This window comes from Malus sylvestris, chromosome 13, assembly GCF_916048215.2.
Source record: "Malus sylvestris chromosome 13, drMalSylv7.2, whole genome shotgun sequence".
Classification (NCBI taxonomy): Eukaryota; Viridiplantae; Streptophyta; class Magnoliopsida; order Rosales; family Rosaceae; genus Malus; species Malus sylvestris.
In genome coordinates this window covers 29,196,848-29,222,833 of record NC_062272.1, presented here as the reverse complement: position 1 = coordinate 29,222,833, position 25,986 = coordinate 29,196,848, and the positions used below count along the sequence as shown (strand labels likewise).

The 25,986-nt window shown below is 39.1% G+C and overlaps 1 protein-coding gene and 2 long non-coding RNA genes across 5 annotated transcripts; 2 read left to right on the top strand and 1 right to left on the bottom strand.

The window, feature by feature from the left end:
* Positions 1–1,116: 1,116 nt before the first annotated feature.
* Positions 1,117–16,911, bottom strand: LOC126596283 (autophagy-related protein 11-like). 3 transcript variants are annotated; one of them, XM_050262812.1, is made up of 6 exons: positions 16,764–16,911; positions 15,468–16,605; positions 4,748–6,452; positions 2,450–2,670; positions 1,916–2,129; positions 1,117–1,712 (listed from the first exon to the last, which is right to left on the bottom strand). In XM_050262812.1, exons 2-6 carry the CDS (start codon positions 16,409–16,411, stop codon positions 1,320–1,322), a joined length of 3,477 nt encoding a protein of 1,158 aa, XP_050118769.1. In that variant the 5' UTR covers positions 16,412–16,605; positions 16,764–16,911; the 3' UTR covers positions 1,117–1,319. The 3 variants fall into 3 exon arrangements, with proteins under 3 accessions (XP_050118769.1, XP_050118767.1, XP_050118770.1); XM_050262810.1 differs by having other exon boundaries at positions 15,468–16,581; positions 16,760–16,908; XM_050262813.1 differs by having other exon boundaries at positions 15,468–16,612; positions 16,764–16,852.
* Positions 16,912–18,268: 1,357 nt separating this feature from the next.
* On the top strand, positions 18,269–19,915 carry LOC126596284 (uncharacterized). The gene is made up of 4 exons (XR_007613936.1): positions 18,269–18,348; positions 18,483–18,853; positions 19,001–19,326; positions 19,637–19,915. It is a non-coding gene; the product is annotated as an uncharacterized LOC126596284 (long non-coding RNA).
* A 1,365-nt stretch (positions 19,916–21,280) lies between these two features.
* LOC126596285 (uncharacterized) lies at positions 21,281–25,091 on the top strand. Its single transcript, XR_007613937.1, has 5 exons — positions 21,281–21,369; positions 22,091–22,149; positions 22,261–22,319; positions 23,132–23,219; positions 24,697–25,091. It is a non-coding gene; the product is annotated as an uncharacterized LOC126596285 (long non-coding RNA).
* The last annotated feature ends 895 nt before the right edge of the window (positions 25,092–25,986 follow it).

Genomic DNA, 25,986 nt, shown 5'->3' with positions numbered 1-25,986 from the left:
TCGATCGATAAATGATTGGTGAGGATAATTCTAAAATTATCATATGGGACTGAGGAATTGTAATTCTATTGGGATTCTACTTCAGCAGGCTTAGGCATCAGTAAATTAATTCGTATAAGTACAAGAGGATTGGCAATGCGGATAGGACCTTCAACTCAACGCACAAATCAATGCTCTATGCGAATCTTCTCAACCTTCCTAAGAAAATACTAACTCCACATCACAAATTCAGTTTGGTTAGACATGTTTAAAGTTGGCAGCCTACGGATGATTACAGTTTGATTAAACAAAATTTTCCGTAGACAACAGCTAAAGGTGACAATTTAGTTGGACAACACTGGAGTCGTAGAATTAGCTTAGTCTAAGAGTTTTGACAATTTGGTTAAATAGTAAGTTCTCATCTTTTGACTGGTTATCTATCCCAAGTCTTTGCCAGCGAGAAGTCTTTTATTCTTTCGTCGCACAAGGTCACTTCATTAGCTTTCTTGGTGAAGTGTAATGTTCTATGGTTGGATATCAAGTGACATTACGAGTATGGCACATCGACGACCGCTAGTATTCGCCCAACCAAGCTCAATTGAGAATTGGCACTCCCACATCATCAATCAACCACCGAAGGATGTAGTTAGCTCCTAGTTAATCACATGCTCGCCATGTAAGTTTTGTAACTTTTAGAGTCAATAGTAAGGTGTTTAAAAAAATTGGGGTTAAATCAGGCGTGGAGTTCAAAACCTTTTGGGAATATATAACTTGATTTGGAACAAAGTTCAACGAGAACAAAATAATCAATGCAATAGTTGGAACAATAGGAAACATCGAGAGGCTATTCACTCACCCATTTTTCCCACCCGTACCAAATGATTCCAGATCCATCCCACAACATAAAATACATTTTGTCACACATAAAGAGTAATTCTGGTTAACTTGAAGTCTTTACACCCAAAATTAGTTCCTAAACTAGCCTCACTTGTAAAAATCCCATCCCAACTCTATGATCCTCTCTCTACACCCACTAATGTGATAACTTTAGGCAAACTCCAGCACTTCATGTCCCCGAGCCCGTCCGGGATGAGCTCATACATATATGATGATAGATTCCACCTAAAGACATTCACAGAAGCGGAAGAGTATTATTCACATTTTTTATACATATATACAGAAACAAGGAGACAATATCAAATTCTATTGGATCATCAGCTGTACAGTATGAAAGCAAATCAAAGTCCCAATCTCCCGCTAAAAGGATTATAAATTTTTAATGTAATATTCATATGTACACTTGGGATTCTTCCATCACGTCAATCTGCCTAGTGCAGGGATCAGGAAGGAGGTGGGGTATGAATGGTGGTGGTACCAGGTAACATGGCTACTGTCACTACGAAGTATTCACAGCCAATAGGGAGACCATACGGGTTCAATCCTGAATTCAAGGTCAACCGGTCGGTTTCCATGTCAGATGTTAGGTTGTTCTCAGACCGCGTTGAACTAGGAGCCAATGGCTTCACGGTCTGCCGTTCGACATGCACAATTTGCCCAACAATGTAGTTAGGTTGATTTGGGAGATGATCAGTAAACAAGGCTACAGATTCAGCAGACAGGTAGTAGTTGGAGCAATTACGACTAATTGCCTCGTACTGCCCATATGTGTTTAGAACAAATGCAGCAATCTCGTGGACTTCCAAGCGGCCGAAAGATATCTTCTCTTTGTTTGCCTGCAGCAAGATTAAAAGTCGAATAACCACCTGTTAATTCATCACTCAGCCAGAACAGAATTCAGGTCACCCTTGATGCCTAGGTGTCAACTCACTAAACCATGAGCAGAGAAAATTACATTCAACCATTTAACTTTTATTTTGGTATCAGGTAACGGATATTTCTTTTCCGTTGAACAAAATATCCCTCTATTATCAATTACCTGCTTCTCAAGTTGATGCTTTGTGTACAAAGTTTTAACCAGCCCCTTCTTCTCTTCCAAATCCTTTCTAAGTTGTTCATTTACAGCTTCAACCTTTGGATACTTGTCAAGCAGCTCTTCACGGTGCCTTGACAAGAAACCAACTCTATCTGCCAGAGCCCGAATACATTTCCGAAATTCAACAGTACCATCATCTTCACTGCCGTTAATAGAACTGAAACAATTCAAAGTATAATCAGAGTCATCTCCCATTGTCAATAACTGAACTAAAAGTATTCATTGAATGGACGTATCCACAAAAATTCCCGCAAACATGGACATCTTTCCATCCATTATAGTACTTTCTAGTGGTTTTTTTTTTCAATGTACTTCTTTCGTTTCTTCTTCACATCAAAATGACCTGCTTTTGTTAAAAAAAATTTCAGGAGGAATGCTATCAAGGTTGCATGAGATATAGTGTCAGACAAGAATTACTGAGAAATACTAGAATTTGTTCAAAACAGTTAAAAGTAATAAGTGGTGTGGAAAACTTACTTGCCCAGAGATTGTGCCAAGGTGTGCAAAGATTCATTAAAACTAGCTACCCCACCCTGGGCATATACACAGCTCCTTAATCTTTCGAAGATGCCACGCATTTTCACAGCAGATGTGCGCAGCGCACTATACTCCGAGGCCCTGCGATCAGCCGCACAAAGATGGGTTTGAGCTTCCTCTCTTGCCTCGTGCAAACAATTCTCCAAGCGAGCACAATTCATCTGGCATGGGCAAAGCATGAAAATATACAATCAGAATATGGAAAAGCTAAGAACTAATAAAGCTAAATATAAGTTTTAACCACAGTTGTGTGCATGTGCTTTATGTAGCCATCAATGACTCAATGAGACACCGTCGTCATAATTGATGATTTTACCAACCACAACAACAACAACAACAACAAAGCCCTTTCCCACTAAGTGGGTCGGCTGTATGAATCCTAGAACGCCATTACGCTCGGTTCTGTGCCACGTCTTATGTTAGATCCAAGTACTCTTAAGTCTTTTCTTAGAGTCTCTTCCAAAGTCTTCCTAGGTATTCCTCTACCCCTTCAGCCCTGAACCTCTGTCCTGTAATCGCATCTTCTAACCGGAGCGTTAGTAGGCCTTCGTTTCACATGTCCAAACCACCATAACCGATTTTCTCTCATCTTTCCTTCAATTTCGGCTACTCCTACTTTACCTCGGATATCCTCATTCCTAATGTTATCCTTTCTCGTGTGCCCACACATCCAAAGAAGCATTCTCATCTCCGCTACACCCATTTTATGTACGTATTGATGCTTCACCGCCCAACATTTCGTGCCATAAAGCATTGCTGGCCTTATTGCTGTCCTATAAAATTTTCCTTGAGCTTCAGGGGCATACAATGGTCACACAACACGCCGGATGCACTCTAACCTTCATCCATCCAGCTTGTATTCTATGGTTGAGGTCTCCATCCAACTCTCCGTTCTTTTGCAAGATAGATCCTTGGTAGCGAAAGCGGTCGCTCTTTGGTACTTCCTGATCTTCAATCCTCACCCCTAACTCATTCGAGCCTCCGTTTGCACTGAACTTGCACTCCATATACTTTGTCTTTGACAAACTTAGGCGAAGACCTTTAGATTCCAACACTTCTCTCCAAAGGTTAAGCTTCACATTTTACCAACCAATAAGAAAAATTTGATTATTATGGTAGAAGTAGAATGAAAAATTAACGCTAACCAGCCTTCACCACAACACCGTTTTTCTCCTCAATTCCTGTTGAAGTTCGGGTTTTCCAGTGCTCTCCCTTCCAACTAGAGGTTTTCAACCACTTCCATATCTACAGTACTATTTTGTTTTACAACTGGTTACAATTTTCTTGAATGTATTACAGTAGTTACATAAATTCTAAAAATACTGTGTAATTCTCACTTCATGAATGTATCATAGTAGTTACATTTATCCTAACATATACCAAAGCTTGAGTCTCATTGTAGAATAAGACATGCTTTTAAAAATATATTTAATAGGTTTACTTCATAAAAATAAAACAAATCACAAAAGGGTGAAATATTCCCGTTCATCTTTTATCATAAACAAAATTAACACCTTGAAATCTCAAGCATTCAACCATGCTTCATATCCATGGAATCAAATCAATCCCTTCAACACCCCCAAAAATTTTGAAAATTTTTAGAATAATTCATGCTCGTAGTAGAGTATTGTAGCTGTATCCCAGTCAACAAAACAGAAAAGTTAATGATACTTCAATTTGAGTATCCAACGTGTTGGACAGTATTGTAGGGGTGTAGGTATCAGATACGCACCCTTCCCTACATTTCGAATATCTGGGGCAACATAGTATCTACCACGACAGCATAATCCATCTTTTTTTAAACTATATATAGATTAAAAAGGGCAGAACCCTAGGGAAATAAAAGTCGCTCATTCTTTGCAAGAATTGTTCTCAAGGAAACAAAAGCGGGCTAGGGATCATAGTTTAGCATTTTTAAATAGCAACTTCTATTCAACAGTCCATATTATGTTTAAAAATATTCAAAAGAAAAATACCAATCAGGTGAATTAAGTTCATCGTGACTTCAACATAAGATCATCTAAGAAACACCAAATACAGAATTTGTGCCACCCACAAATCCACTCGATGTGTGTGTGTGTGTGTGTGAGAGAGAGAGAGAGAGAGAGAGAGAGAGAGAGAGAGGATGTATTTATAAAAGAAAGAACAGAACAGAACAGCCAGATGCATGAGCTCAAAATTTCTGAGAAATGGTCTCTCGGAAAAAAAACATAAAAAAAGTGGTTGAGTCAGGAGTACCTGAGATTCATCAAGGAGTTTCCGATTTGTGTCCAATTCCCTCTTAAGTATAGAAACATCCTCCATAGTAGCTTTAAGCTTAATTTCTGTTTCACTCAACTGGTTTGACTTCTCTGAAAGTGCGGTTTGCAATTCCAACAACAGCTCCGCACTGACTTTGGTGTTCAAGCCTGGGTCAATTGCTGTTTCACACGGTATAACATTAAGAGGTTCAGGCATGCTTTCAGCAGTAGAACTGTTTGTCAGTGACATGCCCAGCTGCCCCACCATCTTTTCTTTCCCATCTTTACCACTGGCCAGCAGTTCTTCACGCCGTAGCTCTTGCATGGATGAATCCAGTGGATGATTTTGCATGGATGAATCCATTAGATGATTTCGTACTGCCGAAGAATCCATCATATTCTTATCTACCCCATCTCTCATTTTTCCAGGTTGCACATTGAACAGACCCAATTTTGCATCCAAAACACTAGAAACACAGGAAACCTCATCCATGGGCTCAGTATTAGATGAGCAAGGCATATGGGCTTCCCTACCACCTATGATTTCTTGCTTGCAGTCATCAACCTTATCAGACAAAATTCCAAATTCAGAGGCATCCTTATCATTTGAAATCTTCTGGCTTTGCAAATACTGATCAGACAGTCTCTGCTCAAGTTCTTGAATGCGTTTCTCATATGAAAGACACTGCATCTGCTTCACCCTAAGCATAGATTGTAGATGCTTTCCATATTCATCTTTCAGGTGCAAGGCTTCAGTTGTCTTCTCTGCGGCACTTTTCAATAAATTATCCACTTTACTATCATCCAATGATTCAAAGTCTACTTCAGGCCAGAATGAACAGATCACAGCTATTGCAGAAGCCAGTTCTGCTTTCAATTTTGCATTCTCAACTTCTAACTTACCTGTTCCAGCAATCTCTACCAACTCACCGCCTTCAAGTAGCTCCTCAGAGTCACAATTCTCAAGGTTATCCAATGTACTCTCGTCAGCACCAACCAAATGACAAGTTTCGTTAGACATAAAATATGAACCTCTAAACGCACTCTTGGAAGACAGTGGAGTCAAGTACTCAGGAGCATAATGGTCAATGTCTGAAATCTCAATATCAAGCAAGCTAGTATCAAAAGGAGCTATGTTGACATCACACTGATTGAGGGTATCATATAATCCCATGGATGCTAATACATCCCTGGGTATGTATAAACTGTGATCTTTCAAAAACTCCTCCCGTCTCCTGACTTCAGTCTCCCTTTTTGTCGCAAGTCTTTCAGCCAACTGTCCAGCCATCCCCATGTAAAGCTTCAAGGAAGCCTTTCGTCTGACTATTTCTGCTAAGCAGGCTCTATATGCAGGGCCAATCCCACGAACCAGTTTTAAGTCCAAAAATAGATCCTCTTGACGCACCATTGCCTCTCTAAAAACAGGAAATTGTAATTTTGCATCTTTAATTATGTAAGAAATATATGCTATCTTTTGCATATAATTATGGAGAAATACGTTCATTTCATTCTTTTTATCCTTGCAGAAGTCGAGGAGCTTAGAAATTGCATGATCACAAGCCTGCATCCTAGGCAGGTGATTTTTATCATGGACATCATACATAGGGCCCAAGGCTGAAACTGCATCATGTGGACAAAGTGAGGATGACAATTGGCAAGACAAGCAATCATCCACGACTTTCTTGACAGTATTTACATCTTTGCTGCATGAATTAAAATTGGTGAATCACTGATATTTAAAAGTAATATAACTAATTTAGTATTTCACAGCAGAAAATTGTTTATCTAAGTGCAGTAGTAAAATTTGAGAATCGTGGTTCCAAAGACCATAATATTCAGAAAGCTTTAGCAGTCCTGGAGGTTTATGACCCAGCCAGCTTCATATCTATTACGACATGCCTCCACCATAACAGGTGTATGAGTACATCAGATTGCTAAAATCATTCAAAAGAATACAAGTTCATGCATATATAAATAAAGAGAATGGCCACTTATTAAATGTCACCATACTAGAAACAAAAGGACAGCCACAAACAATAGAAATTGAGTTCTGCTATTCCCTCCCACTTGTCCTATATTCCCACACACATTAAAATATAAACGTTATTTACAAATTTATCCCCTACAAAATTTCCATTGACATAATGCTTTCCCCAACCTCCCCAAGACCAAACTGAGCAGAAAGGCCTCTTCATCGAAAAAGAGTCTTTTACTCGAGCCTTTCTTGTCATTTCATAAGATAAACTAGTCATTAATCATTAGAAGGTTATGAGCTTTGAAGCTAATGCATAGCATCATAGGAGGAAAATTGATTTAGTGAAAATATGAAGTAACTTCAGATGAAAACTCAACCACCTTATGGCTTTTGCTACCTAAAGGCTGCTGTACCAGCAGGCCCGTTAGTCTTTTAATTTCCTTGTTCTACAAGTATTAGGTTTACTTTTTTTCTTCTTTAAGGATTAGTTTCTTTCCTATTTTATTCGGTTAAGGTCTTTATAATTACATCCTTGTAACTCTTTGGAGACAGTTTTGGACGATTGAATCAAACTTGCTGGATCTTTGCTTCTCTCAAGTTTGTGTGATGCAACCTAACCCTAGGTGTGATGCCTTAGGCCTCTAGGAGTGATTCCTATAAACCCTACTGGTGCGGTGCTAGCAGTCTCTATCCTTTTTCTCATAATTTTCCTTCATCTTTCTTTAAGATTTCCGCTATGCCTTCTTCCTACAATTCATAAACTCAACAACACTCAAATTAGACAACATCCTCCCTTAATTGAGGTTGTCCTGACTAACTCATCTACTTCTACTTCATTAGGTTAAGCACTTATCTAGTGGTAGTTGTTTGTTTTAAGAAAAATCACAAATATTTGTATCTCTGTACAATTCAGTTGAGGAACACTGAAAAGCTTAAGGGTAGCAGACTAGGCAACAACAACAACAACAACAAAGCCTTTTCCCACTAAGTGGGGTCGGCTATATGAATCCTAGAACGCCATTGCGCTCGGTTTTGTGTCATGTCCTCCGTTATATCCAAGTACTCTAAGTCTTTTCTTAGGGTCTCTTCCAAAGTTTTCCTAGGTCTTCCTCTACCCCTTCGGCCCTGAACCTCTATCCCGTGGTCACATCTTCGAACCGGAGCGTCAGTAGGCCTTCTTTGCACATGTCCAAACCACCGTAACCGATTTTCTCTCCTCTTTCCTTCAATTTCGGCTACTCCTACTTTACCTCGGATATCCTCATTCCTAATCTTATCCTTTCTCGTGTGTCCACACATCCAACGAAGCATCCTCATCTCCACTACACCTACGTGTTGATGCTTCACCGCCCAACATTCTATGCCATACAGCATTGCCGGCCTTATTGCCGTCCTATAAAATTTTCCCTTGACTGAACTAGCACTCCATATATTCTGTCTTTGATCGGCTTAGGCGAAGACCTTTAGATTCCAACACTTCTCTCCAAAGGTTAAGCTTCGCGTTTACCCCTTCCTGCGTTTCATCTATCAACACTATATCGTTTGCGAAAAGCATACACCAAAGAATATCATCTTAAATATTAAGTTTGTGATCTTCGCTAGATTGCTCCGGTTATTAGTGTGGATAAGTATGTAAATGGATAGAGACAGGAAGCAAACACAAGATGTACGTGGTTCACCCAGATTGGCTACGTCCACGGAGTAAAGGAGTTCTCATTAATTGTGAAGGGTTTACACAGTATATAGGTTCAAGCTCTCCTTTAGTGAGTACAAGTGAATGATTTAGTACAAATGACATTAGGAAATATTGCGGAAGAATGATCTCGTAATCACGAAACTTTTAAGTACCGAAGTGTAGTATCGTCTTCACTTGCCTTATCTGTCTCATAGGTAGATGTGGCATCTTCTTTGGAAGTACTCTTCCTCCCTCCAGGGGTGGTATCTTTAACTGGTGGAGATGCACAAGGTAATGTATCAATTTCACTTGACGCTTACTTGTAGTTTCAGGCTTGGTCAAGCGCGATACAAACCATGTAGTAGGAGTCCCCCAAGTCGCCGAGCTAGGGGATCTGCTGAAAGAGGTGACAGACAAGGTAAGCAATCAGAGCTCCAAGCAATCAGTCCCAGATCAGAAGTTTGATTTCGAGTTCCGGCTGATTGTTATCCTTCTCCTTATCTTGCAGGTAGCATGAAGGATAAAGAGAAGAAAAGGAGAAAAGGTGATATGAGATACTTTTGCTTTTGAAGAAGTAACTTTCCACAGGCTTATTCTTGAACTGGGCTGGAGGGTTTTCTTGTTTCCGCCAAAGTATAAGGCCGACTGAAGAATTTGAGGGTCAAAACAAGTCCATCAAATCTAGAGTACGTTCGACCCTGCTGATATGGGATACTTTTGCTGTTGACAAAGTAGTGGATGTATCGGCACGTGTTCTGTTGCGCTTGTCTCCACATGCTTCCTTGTATCCTTCTCACTTGCCCTATTTGTTCCTCAGGCAGATGTGGTATCTTCTCGGGAAGCATAAGATGTTGAAGATGAGTACTCAAGAGCAATGTTGTTCCAGGCAATCAGTTCCGAACTGGAAGCTTGATTCCAAGTGCTGACTGATTGCTCTCTTTCTCCTTGTCTTGCAGGTAAGAACAAGGCCAAAGGAAAAGACAGGGAAAAAGCATGATATGGGATACTCTTGCTTTTAACCCTGATGATATGAGATATTCTTGCTCTGGTGTAGCTTGTTTGCAGAGGTATTCTCGGGGGGAAAGAAAGCTGAGTATTTCGAGAGGCTTCGTTGGGAGTGCCCTCTCAGATATGAGGAAGGGTTGAGCATTTTTACAGGTCTGCCTGTCCGTTGAGGATGGAGGTCGACATATATAGGAGTCTCCCTAACAAGGAGTAATACTATTCTTTTACCCTGCTTGGTCATAGCACGGTAGTGGGAGCTGCCAGCTTCATGTATTTTAACTCTGTCAGAGCACTTTGAAAAAATGGTCTGTGGTATCTGGAAAGCTGATGTTACGTGTGAAGATTACAGACAAGCTTTATCCAAGGAGATCTGGCTCTCGAAGTTGAGAAAGCGATGTGAGGATTACAGACAAGCTTTATCTAAGGGGCTCTCGAAGTTGAGAAAGCGGTGCCTCTTCGGTTTTCGAACAAGCAATCCTGTCGGGGATCTGTCTCTCGAGATTCGGAGAACGGTGCCTCTTTGATTTTTGAGAAAGCAATCCTGCTAGGAGTCTGGCTCTTGAGATTCGGAGAGCGGTGTCTCGTCGCTTTTTTGAGAAAGTAATCATGTTGGGAGTCTGGCTCTCGAGATTCGGAGGACGGTGCCTCTTCGATCTTGAAGCAAGCAATCTTGTTGGGAGTGTTTTCTCGAATGTGAGTAAAGGTTAGGCCTGTTTGCTAGTCTACCTTGCCACGGAGCACAGAGGTTGACACACAGGGACTTTCCAATTATCCAGCAGTGGTCCTGTTCCTTTACCCTTGTGGGTAATAATATGGTAGCTAGACCTTCAAAATTTATGTGTCTAAACTTTGTTAGTGCTGTTTCTTTGCTATTCTTTTACCCTTCTTGGTCATAGCGATGTAATGGGAGCTGCAAGCTTCACGTGTCTAAACTTTGTCAGAGATTTTTGGCAAAGTTATCTGTGGTACCCGTGAGCTGATGTTGCTTGTGGAAAGTGGATGATTGAACAGGAACATTCACGTGCTTTCTACTTCACCAGAAATCTTCGACATAATGCCCGTAATTTCCGCAAAGTTGAGTGTGCATGTGACAGGTGCTGACAAGGCTGAAAAAGCAGGTGCCTTTTCGTTTATGAGATCGGCCCTCGTGGTCTCTGAGCAGCCTAGCTTTTGAGAAAGCAAGCACCTCTTCGATTTCTGCAATCGACATTCGTGGTCTTTGAGCAGCCCAGCTTTTGAGAAAGCAAACGCCTCTTCGATTCCTGAGATCAGCCCTCGTGGTCTCTAAGCAGCCCAGCTTTTGAGAAAGCAAACGCTTTTTCGATTTCTGAGCAGGCGCCTCTTCGATTTCTGAAGCTCCATCGAGTGCAGATTTTTATAGAGGTTGGTATTAAGTTCCAAAGCACACTTGAATCTCCACCAGTAGAAGCTCCCTTCTTGCATTTCTAAGATCTTGATTTATCCGACCTCTTTTCTCTTCAACACCTTTGAAAATGTCTGGCCCCTCCGACCGTCGTTTTGACTTGAACCTTGTTGAAGAGGCAGCCACGCCTTCTCCAGACAACATATGGCGCCCATCCTTCTTATCCCCTACTGGTCCTCTTACCGTTGGGGATTCCGTGATGAAGAATGATATGATCGCTACGGTGGTGGCCAGGAACCTTCTCACTCCCAAAGATAACAGACTACTTTCCAAACGGTCTGATGAGTTGGCTGTTAAGGATTCTCTGGCTCTCAGTGTTCAGTGTGCAGGTTCTGTGTCTAATATGGCCCAGCGCCTATTTGCTCGAACCCGCCAAGTTGAATCATTGACGGCTGAAGTGATGAGTCTCAAACAGGAGATTAGAGGGCTCAAGCATGAGAATAAACAGTTGCACCGGCTCGCACATGACTATGCTACAAACATGAAGAGGAAGCTTGACCAGATGAAGGAATCTGATGGTCAGATTTTACATGATCATCAGAGGTTTGTGGGTTTGTTCCAAAGGCATTTATTGCCTTCGTCTTCTGGGGCTGTACCGCGTAATGAAGCTCAAAATGATCAACCTCCGATGCCTCCTCCTTCTAGGGTGTTGTCCAATACTGAGGCTCCGAATGATCCCCCTCCGGTGCCTTCTCTTTCTGGGGCTCTGCCGACTGCTGAGACTTCTCCTAAGCAACCTTTGTGAAGGCTCCCTCTTGTTTGTTTATTTTGACTCGTGTATATGTACATATTTGTAACTTCTTAGAGATATCAATAAATAAGCTTTGTTTCATTTCAACGTATTGTGTTAAATACACCAAAGCCTTCTTCACTAAGTTCTTTGAATTTTTCTTTTGTTGAAGCTTGTATGTTGAAGCTTTGTGAGTGGAGCACGTAGGTTGATGTAGTGTTCCCTTAATTTCCTAAGTAGGGAAAACTCTTCTCGATTGGAGACTTGAAAAATCCAAGTCACTGAGTCAGGTCGGCTATATGAATCTTAGAACGCCATTGTACTCGATCCTGTGTCATGTCATCCGTTAGATCCAAGTACTCTAAGTCTTTTCTTAGAGTCTCTTCCAAAGTTTTCCTAGGTCTTCCTCTACCCCTTCGGCCCTGAACCTCTGTCCCGTAGTCGCATCTTCTAACCGGAGCGTCAGTAGGTCTTCTTTGCACATGTCCAAACCACCGTAACCGATTTTCTCTCAGTTTTCCTTCAATTTCGGCTACTCCTACTTTACCTCGGATATCCTCATTCCTAATCTTATCCTTTCTCGTGTGCCCACACATCCAACGAAGCATCCTCATCTCCGCTACACCCATTTTGTGTACGTGTTGATGCTTCACCGTCCAACATTCTGTGTCATACAGCATCGCCGGCCTTATTGCCGTCCTATAAAATTTTCCCTTAAGCTTCAGTGGCATACGACGATCACACAACACGCCGGATGCACTCTTCCACTTCATCCATCCAGCTTGTATTCTATGGTTGAGATCTCCATCTAATTCTCCGTTCTTTTGCAAGATAGATCCTAGGTAGCGAAAACGGTGGCTCTTTGGTATTTCCTAATCTCCGATCCTCACCCCTAACTCATTTTGGCCTCCATTTGCACTGAACTTGCACTCCATATATTCTGTCTTTGATCGGCTTAGGCGAAGACCTTTAGATTCCAACACTTCTCTCCAAAGGTTAAGCTTCGCATTTACCCCTTCTTGAGTTTCATCTATCAACACTATATCGTCTGCGAAAAGCATACACTAAGGAATATCATCTTGAATATGTTCTGTCAACTCATCCATTACCAACGCAAAAAGGTAAGGACTTAAGGATGAGCCTTGATGTAATCCTACAGTTATGGGGAAGCTTTCGGTTTGTCCTTCATGAGTTCTTACGGCAGTCTTTGCTCCTTCATACATATCCTTTATAGCTTGGATATATGCTACTCGTACTCCTTTCTTCTCTAAAATCCTCCAAAGAATGTCTCTTGGGTCCCTATCATACGCTTTTTCCAAATCTATAAAGACCATGTGTAAATCCTTTTTCCCATCTCTATATCTTTCCATCAATCTTCGTAAGAGATAGATTGCCTCCATGGTTGAGCGCCCTGGCATGAACCCGAATTGGTTGTCCGAAACCCGTGTCTCTTGCCTCAATCTATGCTCAATGACTCTCCCAGAGCTTCATTGTATGACTCATTAGCTTAATACCCCTATAGTTCATGCAATTTTGTACGTCGCCCATATTCTTGTAAATAGGCACCAAGGTGCTCTTTCGCCACTCGTTTGGCATCTTCTTCATTTTCAAAGTCCTATTGAAAAGGTCAGTGAACCATGCTATACCTGTCTCTTCCAAGGCTTTCCACACTTCAATCGGTATATCGTTTGGGCCCACTGCTTTTCTATGCTTCATCTTCTTCAAAGCTACAACCACTTCTTCCTTCCTGATTCGACGATAAAAGGAGTAGTTTCTACACTCTTCTGAGTTACTCAACTCCCCTAAAGGAGTACTCCTTTCATGTCCTTCATTCAAAAGATTATGGAAATAACCTCTCCATCTGTCTTTGACCGCGTTCTCTGTAGCAAGAACCTTTCCATCCTCATCCTTGATGCACCTCACTTGGTTTAGGTCCCTTGTCTTTTTTTCCCTTGCTCTAGCTAGTTTATAGATATCCAACTCTCCTTCTTTGGTATCTAGTCGCTTATACATATCGTAATAAGCCGCTAACTTAGCTTCTCTCACAGCTTTCTTCGCCTCTTGCTTCGCTCTTTTATACCTTTCACCATTTTCATCGGTCCTATCCTTGTATAAGGCTTTACAACATTCCTTCTTAGCCTTCACCTTTGTTTGTACCTCCTCATTCCACCACCAAGATTCCTTTTGGTGTGGAGCAAAGCCCTTGGACTCTCCTAATACCTCTTTTGCTACTTTTCGGATGCAACTAGCCATGGAATCCCACCTTTGGCTAGCTTCCCCCTCTATCCCACACACACTGAGTGATTACTTGCTCTTTGAAAATGACTTGTTTTTCTCCTTTTAGATTCCACCATCTAATCCTTGGGCACTTCCAAGTCTTGTTCTTTTTTCTCACTTTTTTGATATGTACATCCATCACCAACAAGCGATGTTGATTAGCCAAGCTCTCCCCCGGTATAACTTTGCAATCCTTACAAGTTATACGATCCCCTTTCCTCATTAGAAGAAAATCTATTTGTGTTTTTGACGACCCACTCTTGTAGGTGATCACATGTTCTTCTCTCTTCTTAAAGAAAGTGTTGGCTAAGAAGAGATCATATGCCATTACAAAATCCAAGATAGCTTCCCCATCCTCATTTCTCTCCCCAAAACCATGGTCACCATGAAAACCTCCATAGTTGCCTGTCTCCCTGCCCACGTGTCCATTTAAATCTCCTCCTATAAATAACTTTTCCGTCTGAGCAATTCCTTGCACCAAGTCTCCAAGGTCTTCCCAAAATTTCTCCTTCGAACTCGTATCCAACCCTACTTGAGGTGCGTACGCACTAATCACATTGATGAGTTCTTGTCCTATTACAATCTTGATTGCCATGATTCTATCTCCTACCCTGTTGACATCTACAACATCTTGTGTTAAGGTCTTGTCCACAATGATGCCAACACCGTTTCTCGTTCTATTTGTGCCTGAATACCAAAGCTTAAACCCTGAGTTTTCTAGATCCTTTGCCTTAAGACCAACCCACTAAGTTTCTTGTAGGCACATAATATTTATCCTTCTCCTCACCATAACTTCCACTACTTCCATAGATTTTCCCGTTAAGGTTCCTATATTCCACGTTCCTAAACGCATTCTACTCTCTTGAACTCTACCCTTCTGTCCTAGCTTCTTCACCATCCCCCGTCTAATAGGATCAAAGTACTTCTTTTGTGTGTCCTGTGTAAAGTTGATAGGAGCATATGCTCCCAAACAACTTTGAGTGGAGTCGTTCGAAAAGAAGTTTCTATGGCCCCCTTGCTCATTTAACACTGCATCCGGATGCCGATGGAGATATAGCGACCCTTGCTCACTTATCACTGTGCTCGGGCCACACAGCGCCCCACTTACGGGTGACGTCCTATAGCTTTAGTGCGATTTCGTTCTGGATTCATTGTCATAAGGATTCGACGTAACTGTGGAGTGCCAGCTGTCGGCTACCTGACGCCCTCCCCCTCCTCCTTTATCCGGGCTTGGAACCTGCAATGTAAGATAAACTTACACAGGCGGAGTTGGTAGCAGACTAGGCAATTAAACTAAAACAACGCCGTATATGAAATAATAACAAACAAATGATGATCCGACGTACACATGAAAGCACAAATACAAACCTCTAAATTAAATCTGGAATCATGTCCACCATATGTTCTTAACATGAGATATGTTACAATAATACGACTCATGCAACGTAACTGCTAACAAATTCTAAATTCTAAAAACAGATGTGGTTTTCAGCAACAACAAAGTTTTAAAATGATCAAATGAGCCCATTCATAAATAATCTCCAAATGATTAAAAATAACTTGACAGAGGAAGTTGAAAAGACAAATAGACAAAAACGATATATCTGATACATAATTATGACTGAAAACCAACCTCAAAGATTGCATTATACTCTTTTGCTCATGAATATATCTTTGGTGATCCTTAATTGTGAGTTCCAAATGCCTAATGGGCAGTGAAGCCCTGTTAGAAAACAATTCTTCGACTTTCTGCTTTACCTCACTAAACATCTGCTTAAACTGTGAAACCTTATTCTCAAACTGCCTGTGGGAACTGCTACAAATTTCTCCCGCTTTCCTCAAGGTCTCTTCCTTCACAAAATCCGATAGGCACTTCCAAGTGGCAGTCTCTAATGCAGGGTGAAGCTTGACAGATCTCAGTTTTTCTACATCCCTCCAGAGATTGATCAAAAGATCAGAATGACTTCGATGCTGTTGGGAATAACGCTTCATGAATTCTGTATAGGTTTGGTTTATCATTTTATAATATTGATCCAAATTACCCCTAGCAACCTCCACTGCCCTCTCTTGAACCTTCTGCTCCATCAAAAGCCTCTCACAGTTCTCATATTTTACTTGGGTACGACTGTAAATTGCATGACCCTTGTGGTAGTGGTACCTAAATTGCCTTTCATAAGAAGGCAAGGCCTTCAAAGCAGGGTCCAAAGCATCATCCAAAGGGTGAGGGTCATGTGAAGCTGACGGTGACTGGGGGTCAGCAGTGTCAAGAATATCAACTTGCTCAGGTGGAGGGAGCGAAGAATTAGTTTGCAGCCTTGCTTTATTGAATATAAACACTTCCCGACCATCAGCTGGAAGGTTATAAGCTGAAAGCGGCCTCTGTGGCGTAAGTTTCATATCCAAACACAGAACAAGCTGGTCATTGAGATTAATCCCAGCCATAGATTCAATATACCGCATAACTACCTCTACCAGTGTGGTTCCTTCACAATCAAGCTCAAATGAATGCCCATTCTCAGCAATATGAACCAAAAGCTTGCCCTGATGAACCAAACCTTCAGCCGTACTTGAACTCATCTTATCTCAAAACAAAGGATGCTCGACCACAAATTCAACAGAATCAAATATCCAGTACCACCTTATACATACAAGTACAAGGGAAGTTCCAAACCCAAAAGGTTAAATTCGATACCGCTGAACTCCAAGCAATAGAATTGAGCAAGCCACTTTTGTAGAATAACAAGCAACTGGAAAATTCCCGATATATATATCTTCATCCTCGACCGAAAAAAAAAATTAAAAAAAAAACCCAAATTATCACAAACCGATAAATTTAACCCAATTCTGAACAACCCACAAAAGATTTTATCGAAAAAAATTAACAAAACAAAAAGAAGAGCATGGAGGAAGGAGAATAAGCAAGACGTACCACCAAATTCATGAAAATCAGCCAAATCCACATAAAAAAATTGTCGAGATGGTCTCGAATCCTTCACGATCATCAACCCTCAAACAAATTTCAACAAATATAATCGACGACGACGACTTTCAAAACTGAGGAGGAAGAGGAGGAGAGGTAATCGAAAGGGATTGGTTACGTGAAGAAAAGACCTCACCACAAGCACAAGGTTTTCACGAAACCCTCTCCCTTTCACCTTTCACCTTTCACATTTCTTTAGTCTAAAGAAAGCATTGCAATTGACACTGTTGTTGACTGTTCATTGTACCTGAATTTCAGTTTATTTACAAGATTACCACTCGGATGCTTTTAACCAATTTCCACTTAATTTACAAAATTGCCACTCAGGCTTAAAAACCTATTTTTAGCCGTTGGCTGCATTTCACGTTTGACTCGGTGAGAGAGGGGAGGGGGAAATCACGCCTGACAAATTGGAGAGAGACAACAGCTGGGTGTGCCTCTGGCGAGCGGAGAGAGGGGGATAGAGCGACTACAGGAGGGAGACACAGGGCCTGACAGATTGGAGAGAGATAGGAGCTACGGGTTTGGACTGAGTGAGAGAGATATTTAGGTAGGTGCTCTGCCAGGCTCTGTCTACCACTAATCTTGATGCACACGTGTTGATGATCGTGGGAAGGGAAGAACGATGGTAAAGCTGGCCTTTTCCATTTCCTTCTCAAACCCTCATTGCCTCTTCCGTCTCCCACACCCTGCGAGAACGACGGTCTCGCCTCCATCCTATCATCCAGTCGACGCTACGACAAAAACCACCTTGGAGCCAATATAAAGGGGTATGAATTTGGATCTAAAACGAATACCTTTGTATATTTGGTTTTGTAGTTAATTTCACCTTATGGGTTTATGCTGGGTTTTAGTACAATTTTAAAGGGAGGTATAATCTGGTGAGGTTTCTCAAGACCATGCAGAAGGCAGGGCTTTATGCTCACCTTCGCATTGGCCCTTATGTTTGTGTTGAGTGGAACTTTGGGTAATTGTTTTCTCTAGATCTATAATTTTGGCTTTTTTCTTTCTTATTTTTTAAGATTTTCCACTCATTATATTTTCCTCTCCTAATTTTAGAAAAAACGTATTTAATTTTTCTGATTGTCTGGTTTGTAGGGGTTTTCCTATTTGGCAGAGGCAAGTTTTGATTTTTACTTTTCTTTTTTCTCACAGGGGGCTCTCGGAGAAGCATGTAATGGAGACCCCACTTCTGTCATTATCTTTGGAAGTATTTGATGGTCGACTGGATGATCCTATTAGCGTGTCCATACGAGGAGGTTTGTATTCATCTTTCCACTGTTTTTGGAAAAATGTGTAGAAATCATAAAGATGCTTCTGAAGATAGGTAAGCAACAATTTCTAAAATTTTAATGTAATCTTTTTTCATTATGAAGTTGTTCTAATGCTAATTAGTGATTTCAAACAAATTATGTGAAGTGAAAAGTGAAATTTTGTATGTTAAGCCACCACCACCTAGACCAAAAAATAAACACCCGCCACTGCTTTTTAGCCGTCGTCTCCTGCGATCCATTCAAATCTCCGATCGAAACAGGTATTTACTTCCGATTCCATTGATTTCAGATCGTTCAAATTTTCATCATAATTTGCAATCAATCTCCCAAATATGTTGGATTTAGGGCTTTGTATCTGAATTATTATTGAAATTGTGTGATGGGTTGAATGCAGAGAGAAACTTAGGGAAAGATGAGCGACGTATTCAAAGGGTACGAGCGCTACTACAGTGAGCTCTCCGCCAACCTCACCAAAAAGTGTACGGTAGCTGGTGCTCTCAATAGAGGCCAATTTTTTTTTCTCACTTTTCCTTATTTACTTATTTTTGTGAATTTAATATATACATGTAGTTGCGTTATATTTTGGATGATTTATGTTGTATTCAGTTGTGCTGGTGTCCTCTTCAACGATTACTTTTGTCTCGAAATCTTCCGTTCTAGCTCTCCATACAAAACCCAAATCTTTGGTTCTCTCTAACTTCCTCTTTCCTCTTTTTTTTTGGTTGATGTTAATCTCGCGCCGATGGATCCCTTTGATTTGAAATGGTATACTATTGCTACTTCATTTTGCAGCTTTATTATTTTCATTTGATTTTTATAATTTTTTGTATTTTACTTGCATTTAATTTGTTGAGATCTTTTGAATTCGGCTGCTTGAGTAATTAGAGATTTGGTTCCTTGGAGTGTCCTTAGGAGTAGCAGATTGAATCGATGAGATCGATGGCTTTGCCGTCTGGGATTCCGAAGTTGTTGCCGGATTTCCGACGAATTTCCAGCCCAGTTTGTGCGCGGCCTGTCTTCAGATCATAGTGAAGCGAGTTTTATTCAACTCAAGTACTGTATTTGAGTTTTAATTTTGGATTTTTGTTAATTTGGACGACACCCTAACAGTTTGGTTTTGCGGTGAGTTGTGGTGCTTTGTCAGGGCTTTCCCAGCTAAAAGGGGATTTTGCGTTTTGTCTCTTCAGTTGATAAACCTGAGATTTGACAGTAGCTAGAACGCCACTGTTACTTTTTGGGTATGTTTTCTGTCCTACTTTTTCCCAATTTGAATATGTATTCATAGTTGTCGGAATAAAACATATCTGTGGTTTTTGGGAAGAGCTGATGAATGATGGTATCTGTTCCTTCCATGTTAGAAGCATTTCGTGGTTTTATTTCATCTTATCTGCATGATTACTTGCCACCACCTCCGCTGTTTCCTGTATTTTCTCGATTTTTTTTGCCTGAACCAGATCTATCTGATTGGTCTAATTCTTAACTTCGTGTGCTTTAGTCTTAGATTTTGAATATTGAGAAATTTGGATCTTCATGTGATTTACCATGCAGGATATTGAGTCTGTATGACATCAATGAGGAGGACATTGATGGTGTCACTGATCGTTCTCAGCTTTCAACAGTAACACAACCATCTCCACTCCAGATGCAGCTACCCATATTAGAGTTGCCAAAAGTTTGTTCTTCTCCATTCTGTTTATTTGTGATATTCATGTAATTTCAAATCCAGCATAGGGACATTAGATGCTAATAATTGTGTTGCGTTTATCTAGAACCTCCAAGGTGTTTAGTGCTCCTGCCTCCACCTTTCTGGAGTTGTTATTGCGTCTACTTAGTTTGCCTGAGTCGGCATGAAATATCTTAGTTGTATCTTTATGATATTAAAGCAAGCCTATTTATGCGTGTTCAATTAGGTCTAGGTTTCTTCTTTATATAATGTGGTTGTCACATTCGTTGGAATTTCTGAACTTTTTGAGATGTGAGATATCTCCATAAAAATAATGCTCATCATATGACGGGTAATTTAGTAGAACAATATTGATACCGTTGCTTGAGTTGCGGGCATTATGTTTTCCTCTTCTAGAATTGTGACTCTAGGAGCTTTTTATGATTCACCATTTCTGTTTTGCTTCTGTGATGATATTTGGGTTGGGATTCCTATTTCAGTGTCGTTTTCTCCCATATCTATAGGATATCTTTGCCACAATTAATCACCCCCAAAAAAATTAATTGCATTGATTGTTTCCATCACTGGTCAGCGGACACAGGTTCTGTAGATCAGTTAGCATGTTTTGTTCCAATGTACTGTCAGGAACAACTGTTCCTGAGAAGTTCAAGAGTACCAATCAACTTTTAAAGTTTTGGATTTCAAAAGATTAATCGACTCCATAAGCTATTAATAACTTGATTCCATAGAGACACCGGAGGGTCCTAATAAAGCCACTCAATCTGCAAATGTCAAATAAAGGAACTTATAAGTCTTATATATCACTCACCCAACGCATATTACTTTGTCTGCAATGGTACTGAAATATTGGTATACATCCCAACAGTGAGCATACATTTTCAAATATCTGCCACTTCAAGTCTCTGTGTGTGTTGTTTACCCCAGACTTTGCACTTCAATTTGGTTCTGTTTTCTTGATGGTTTGATGCGTTTTGTGTTGTGTTTTTCGGTCAATTGACTAGGTTCATATGATTAATTCCCATGGTTTCCATGCCATATTGGTTGAATTTATTTTAACTATATTTATTTTTGGTGCAGCCATATCCTCATATGAACAACAAGTGGAAGGTTTACAGGACATTAACCAATTAGTTGGGCTATTAGTTCCTTTACTTTGTGGTGTCCCTATTGTGAGTGAAAAAAAATTTTCAGGTACTTTATAGTTAGGAAGATTTAATGATGCTTTTTCTATGTACTTTACTTTATTATGTTTTGATAAACGGAGGTTCAGCAATAGGTTACTGAAATTATCACTTATATATATAACCTCCACCACAAAGTAATTTCCCAAGAAATGTGTAGTACTTTGTCTTCTGGGTTAGTGTTCTCTAATTTAGATTAGACATTAGGGCTTTGAGCTTGGTAAGGTTTCTTTTCTTGATGCACCTCATTTTTTTATTTATTGTTTTTCTTTTTGGAGTTTTTGATTTACAGATAAATTCAACATTTAAATTCTCTTTTTGTGATCCTGTAGATTTTGTCTCTGTAATCAGATGGTTGATATCGATGTCTGATTTCGTTCTTCTTCACTTTCAAGAAGCACCGGTGTTTATTGAAGGTATATAATCCGTTTAGACATTTAGTTTTCAATGTATCAAGTATTTTGTGTTGTTAGTTTTTTGTTACTTTTGTTGCTGCCTGCCTTTTTTTTCTATTTTTTTTCGTTTTTATCCGCTTCTCTTTTACTTTTGTGCAACCCATTGTCCTCAATTTATAATCTTTCGTTGGATAATTTGATCGCCTAATGTATTCTCAAGTGATATCTTTGGTTTTAAACTGTTCTAAACAATTTAATCTTTAAACTGTTCTAAACAATTTAATCTTTAAATTGTTCAATGTTAACCCCAACATTTTATTTTCATTCTGTACGCATTGGAACCAAATTTAATTGGTGCTAAAAACGTACAGAGCCTTTAACTATACCATGAATGCAATGTTAGCCAATAAATAATTATAATAGTAACTTTGTCATGGGCTATAATCATATCCAGCATCGTTCCATGATTGTTACCAACCTTTAAAATCAAATTTAGCATCAGTATGTTTTACCTCTCTGTTTCAATCTCATCCACTAGCAGCTACAATTTTGTATTAATCACCGTTATCGATTGTTCTTAATATATGATCATCAGATCCCAATATGTCGACCGTCGTTTTCCCTACCTTATCGTATGTGAAACGATTATATTTGCACTCACTTTTATTTATTGGAAACAGTATTTGTGTCTCTCCATATCCAATCCTTGGTGCAAAATGTTTACAATTTGAATCCGTTTCAGCTTCCTACAGCCAAATTGGAATCAATCTGAAAGAACTGGGTCTATTCGCGGTCTTCAAGGTATAACATTGATCACTCTCAACTTTAAATTTCTTTTTCAACATTTTTTCCTTTTGCATTTCTAAAAAAAAAAACCTTTATTCAATATATACTGATTTGAATCCGTTTCAGCTTCCTACAGCCAAATTGGAATCAATCTGAAAGAACTGGGTCTATTCGCGGTCTTCAAGGTATAACATTGATCACTCTCAACTTTAAATTTCTTTTTCAACATTTTTTCCTTTTGCATTTCTAAAAAAAAAAAAACCTTTATTTATACTGATTTGGTCACTTATAGCAGAAAAAAACTTCATCTTTTTTGTCAATATTTAAGTTTTTTTTATTTTTCTTCATGAACCAGGTCAGCCCATAACTCTGTAACCATCCACGTATAGAACTTATCCATTTTTGTCATTGTGGTATTCATACAAATTTACTCTTATTTTTTGAGGTGTGATTGGTCTTAAAACACAGGAACCAGAATTTAATTGATCCCATTGTTCTGTACACAAAAATTCCATCGACCCAAAAACCTCACGTGGAAAACAAACGTATTTACCTGTTTTTTTTTCTGCTTCTCCTTAGTTTTAACCTATTTTTTCATTTTTTTTCCGCATCATTCTCTCTTTTCATGATTAGTTTTAGCGCACAGTTTTTAAACCTCTTAAACCCTGTTCGTTTTAGTGTTTTGCTTCATTATTAACATTCATTTGGATTTGTGATTGATATCAACTTGGTCAGGTTTTCATTACTTGCAAAGCATCTTTAGAGTAATGCCTTTAAACTATGTCAAATTTTCAATGAAAAACCTTGAGAGCCTTATTCAGTATTTGGCGATTAGATGAAACATCAACATAATTTCCCTCGCTTTAACCGATTCTCTGTGATTAAAGTCTGGAAAAATACAGTGAAAAAGATGCAGCTTTTTTATGGGATTGACAATTTTCGGCTTAGTTTTGGCTAAAAAAGAATTAGAGTGTTACTTAGTAAGTTGAGTTAACAGATTTGCAAGATGCAACAGAGCACATAGGACAAGTTTTCAAACGAGTTAAGAAGATCCAGCTGAAAAGAGCATACAAGATAGAGAACTGGTATGCTACTTTGTCTTTGTGTTGGATTTTGATGTTTAGGTTCTGCTGCTCAGTAGACTTTATAGTGTTCTAAATCTGTTTTGTAAATGTGCTAAAAGATTGGACATGTTATTGAATATTAGCCATGTAGTTTGAATTGGATATGTGATTGAATATTAGGTATTTAGTTTGAATTGATTTGGATATGTGGTTTATTGAATTGGAATTTGGATATGTGCTAATTTGAATTGGATATGTTGAATTAGAGATGTGCTACTTTGAATTGGAGTGTGCTATATTGATATATGATGAACTGATGGTTACAGAACACACACGCACACACTCACCAGTCGTCACATACTCTGGGGCTGCATAACCATAGGTTCCCATGACTCGCGTCGAAACATGAGTTTTATCACCCTCAGGACTATCTTTCGCAAGTTCGAAATCCGAAAGCTTGGCATTGTAATCCTAAAATAACTCATTGATTTAACACATGAAAATTGTGCATTTTCATAATTAAAGTTTTAAATTGTCATCATTTTGTTCAAATGCACCATTTCCGTTTTGTTTCCCTTCTCTCATCTTGCAAGCACTCATGGTGTCCATTTCCTTTTAATTTCGGTTAATGCAGGTTTTGAAATTTGTGATGATCATTTTCATATTTCTATAAATTTTGAGAGAAAAAAGCATGTGAAAAACCACATTAGTCTCTAGGCATAAATCACATTAGTCTAATTATGGCTAGGATAAAAAACCATGTCATAAACTGTGGCTTGGTTACATTGCAATTTCAATTTGGGATTTGAATTTATTTACAAAATTACGATCCTTTTTAAAATTTAGAAAAGAGCATGTTAAAAGACCATTTTTCTTTACAGGAACTTGAATAAAAAGTAGGCCATGAGTGAAAACCAACCAGCAAAGATTATTATGGTGATTCACTAATTTAAACATAAACTAGCTTTGAGAGTCATGCTCACCCATTGTTGGTTTTCCTTGCGAGCATATTTCCTACCCAAAGTTTCCCAAACTGTGTTCTCAAACCGCTGCATCGGCATATCTTTCCAACTTCTAATGGTCTTTGGTGCTAGAACATCTTCTAACTTCATTCTAAAAAAATTGATTCATAAGTAAAGACACCTAAAAGCAGCTAAGTAAACAGTTTAATCAAGAAGCAATTCAGAAGTAGAACCAAATAAGCCACAGTCCAACTTTCGCACACCCTCCGGCATAATTTAATATCAGAAACCGTCTCCTGAATTCAAGTTTGCCTAGAGCTTCTAATTGTGTGTGCCCATAGTGTCTTTCTTGGTCTACAACCAAGGACTGATTAGTGAGAGCTTCAAAAATAGATAGTTATCATAAACAAACAATTGATCACGATGATGTTTTTTGTAATTTGGGTTTATAGTGCTTCTAAATGCTGTTTTAATTGAGTTTTCTGTGTTTGGTCGATTTGTTGTTGCGGATGGGTGATACGTTTTTTTTCTTTCAGTTAAGAAACGGTGCCTTTCAGAGTTTGTAATTTTTTGTTGGGGTTTTTTCAAGCTGCTGTGTTAAAGGTATATGATGTGTTTTTTTCTTTTCGCTTTATTCTTGCTGATTTGGGATGGTTTTTACATGTTTTCAAAGGATGTTAGTGTTCAAGCTCTGCTGATATTTTATTCTGTTCATTTTGATTTTGTTTTTCAGTTGTGGTTATAGGATTGTTTTCTCTTTTTTTTTTCTTTTTTCCCCCTCTGTACAGCTTTTCAAAAATTCAACTGTTGTTCTCAATTTGGTTATTTGAACCGAGGCCAGTTAGGCTGTGCCTTTGGAAGGTCTCACTGCTTTTAAAGTTGAATGGTGCTAATTGAATATAATGCGTTCATTCTTCAATGTGTGTGAGCGTATGTGTATGCAGTGTATGCAATGTATGAGTGCATGCAGTGTGTCACTTGGGCCTTTGGCTTTTTGAGGTATGTTCATTTATAGAGATTTTGTAACTGTATTATTGAATTTTTAATGTATGCTTGGATTTTAAAGGGGCACCGTATTTATGGGTTGTTGTACGATTCTAGGGAGATAAAAGAGGGGATGGAGAGGTCATGCTAAGGAGAGTATATTACTTGCCACTGAGGAATATACTTCATATAATAGCAATGTGATGATGTGTGGCATGCTTTAACTAAGTGATATTTTTATGTAGTAAGAAAGCCATATAGAGAGTCACATTATTTTTTTTTTCTTTGGATTTGGTAACTGAAATTTTGTGTAAACTAATGTTTCATAAGAAACAGAACTTTTTTGGAAACCATCTCTTTCTAATCAAAGACTTTCTTCGCACTCATTGTACAATGTGTTTATATGCCAGCTCACTTGAATATATATAAAAAAAACTGTTTGTTTATAATTGTGTTGAATTTATTTAACTTAAATGTGTTTTATTCATCCGATTACACCTGAAACAATAGGTTCCCGCAGCAACGCGCGGGCATATTTTCTTGTATATTATATATCATGCCCACACACCCACACCCGCCACTCCGCCGTCTCCGCTCTTCCTTCTTCAGCAACCCTTTCTCTAATTTTTTTTTTAAATTTTAATTATGAAAAAAACGCTCGTGTTGAAACCAAGGAAGAAAAAATCGATAATATCGGCGATATTTCGTTGATATTATCGTTTTTTTGGGGGTCCGATATTTTTTTAACTATCCAAATGATTTTCGTCAAAATATCGCGATATTATCGATAATATCGATAATATCACGATATTTTCGAAATTATCAATAATATCGCAATATAA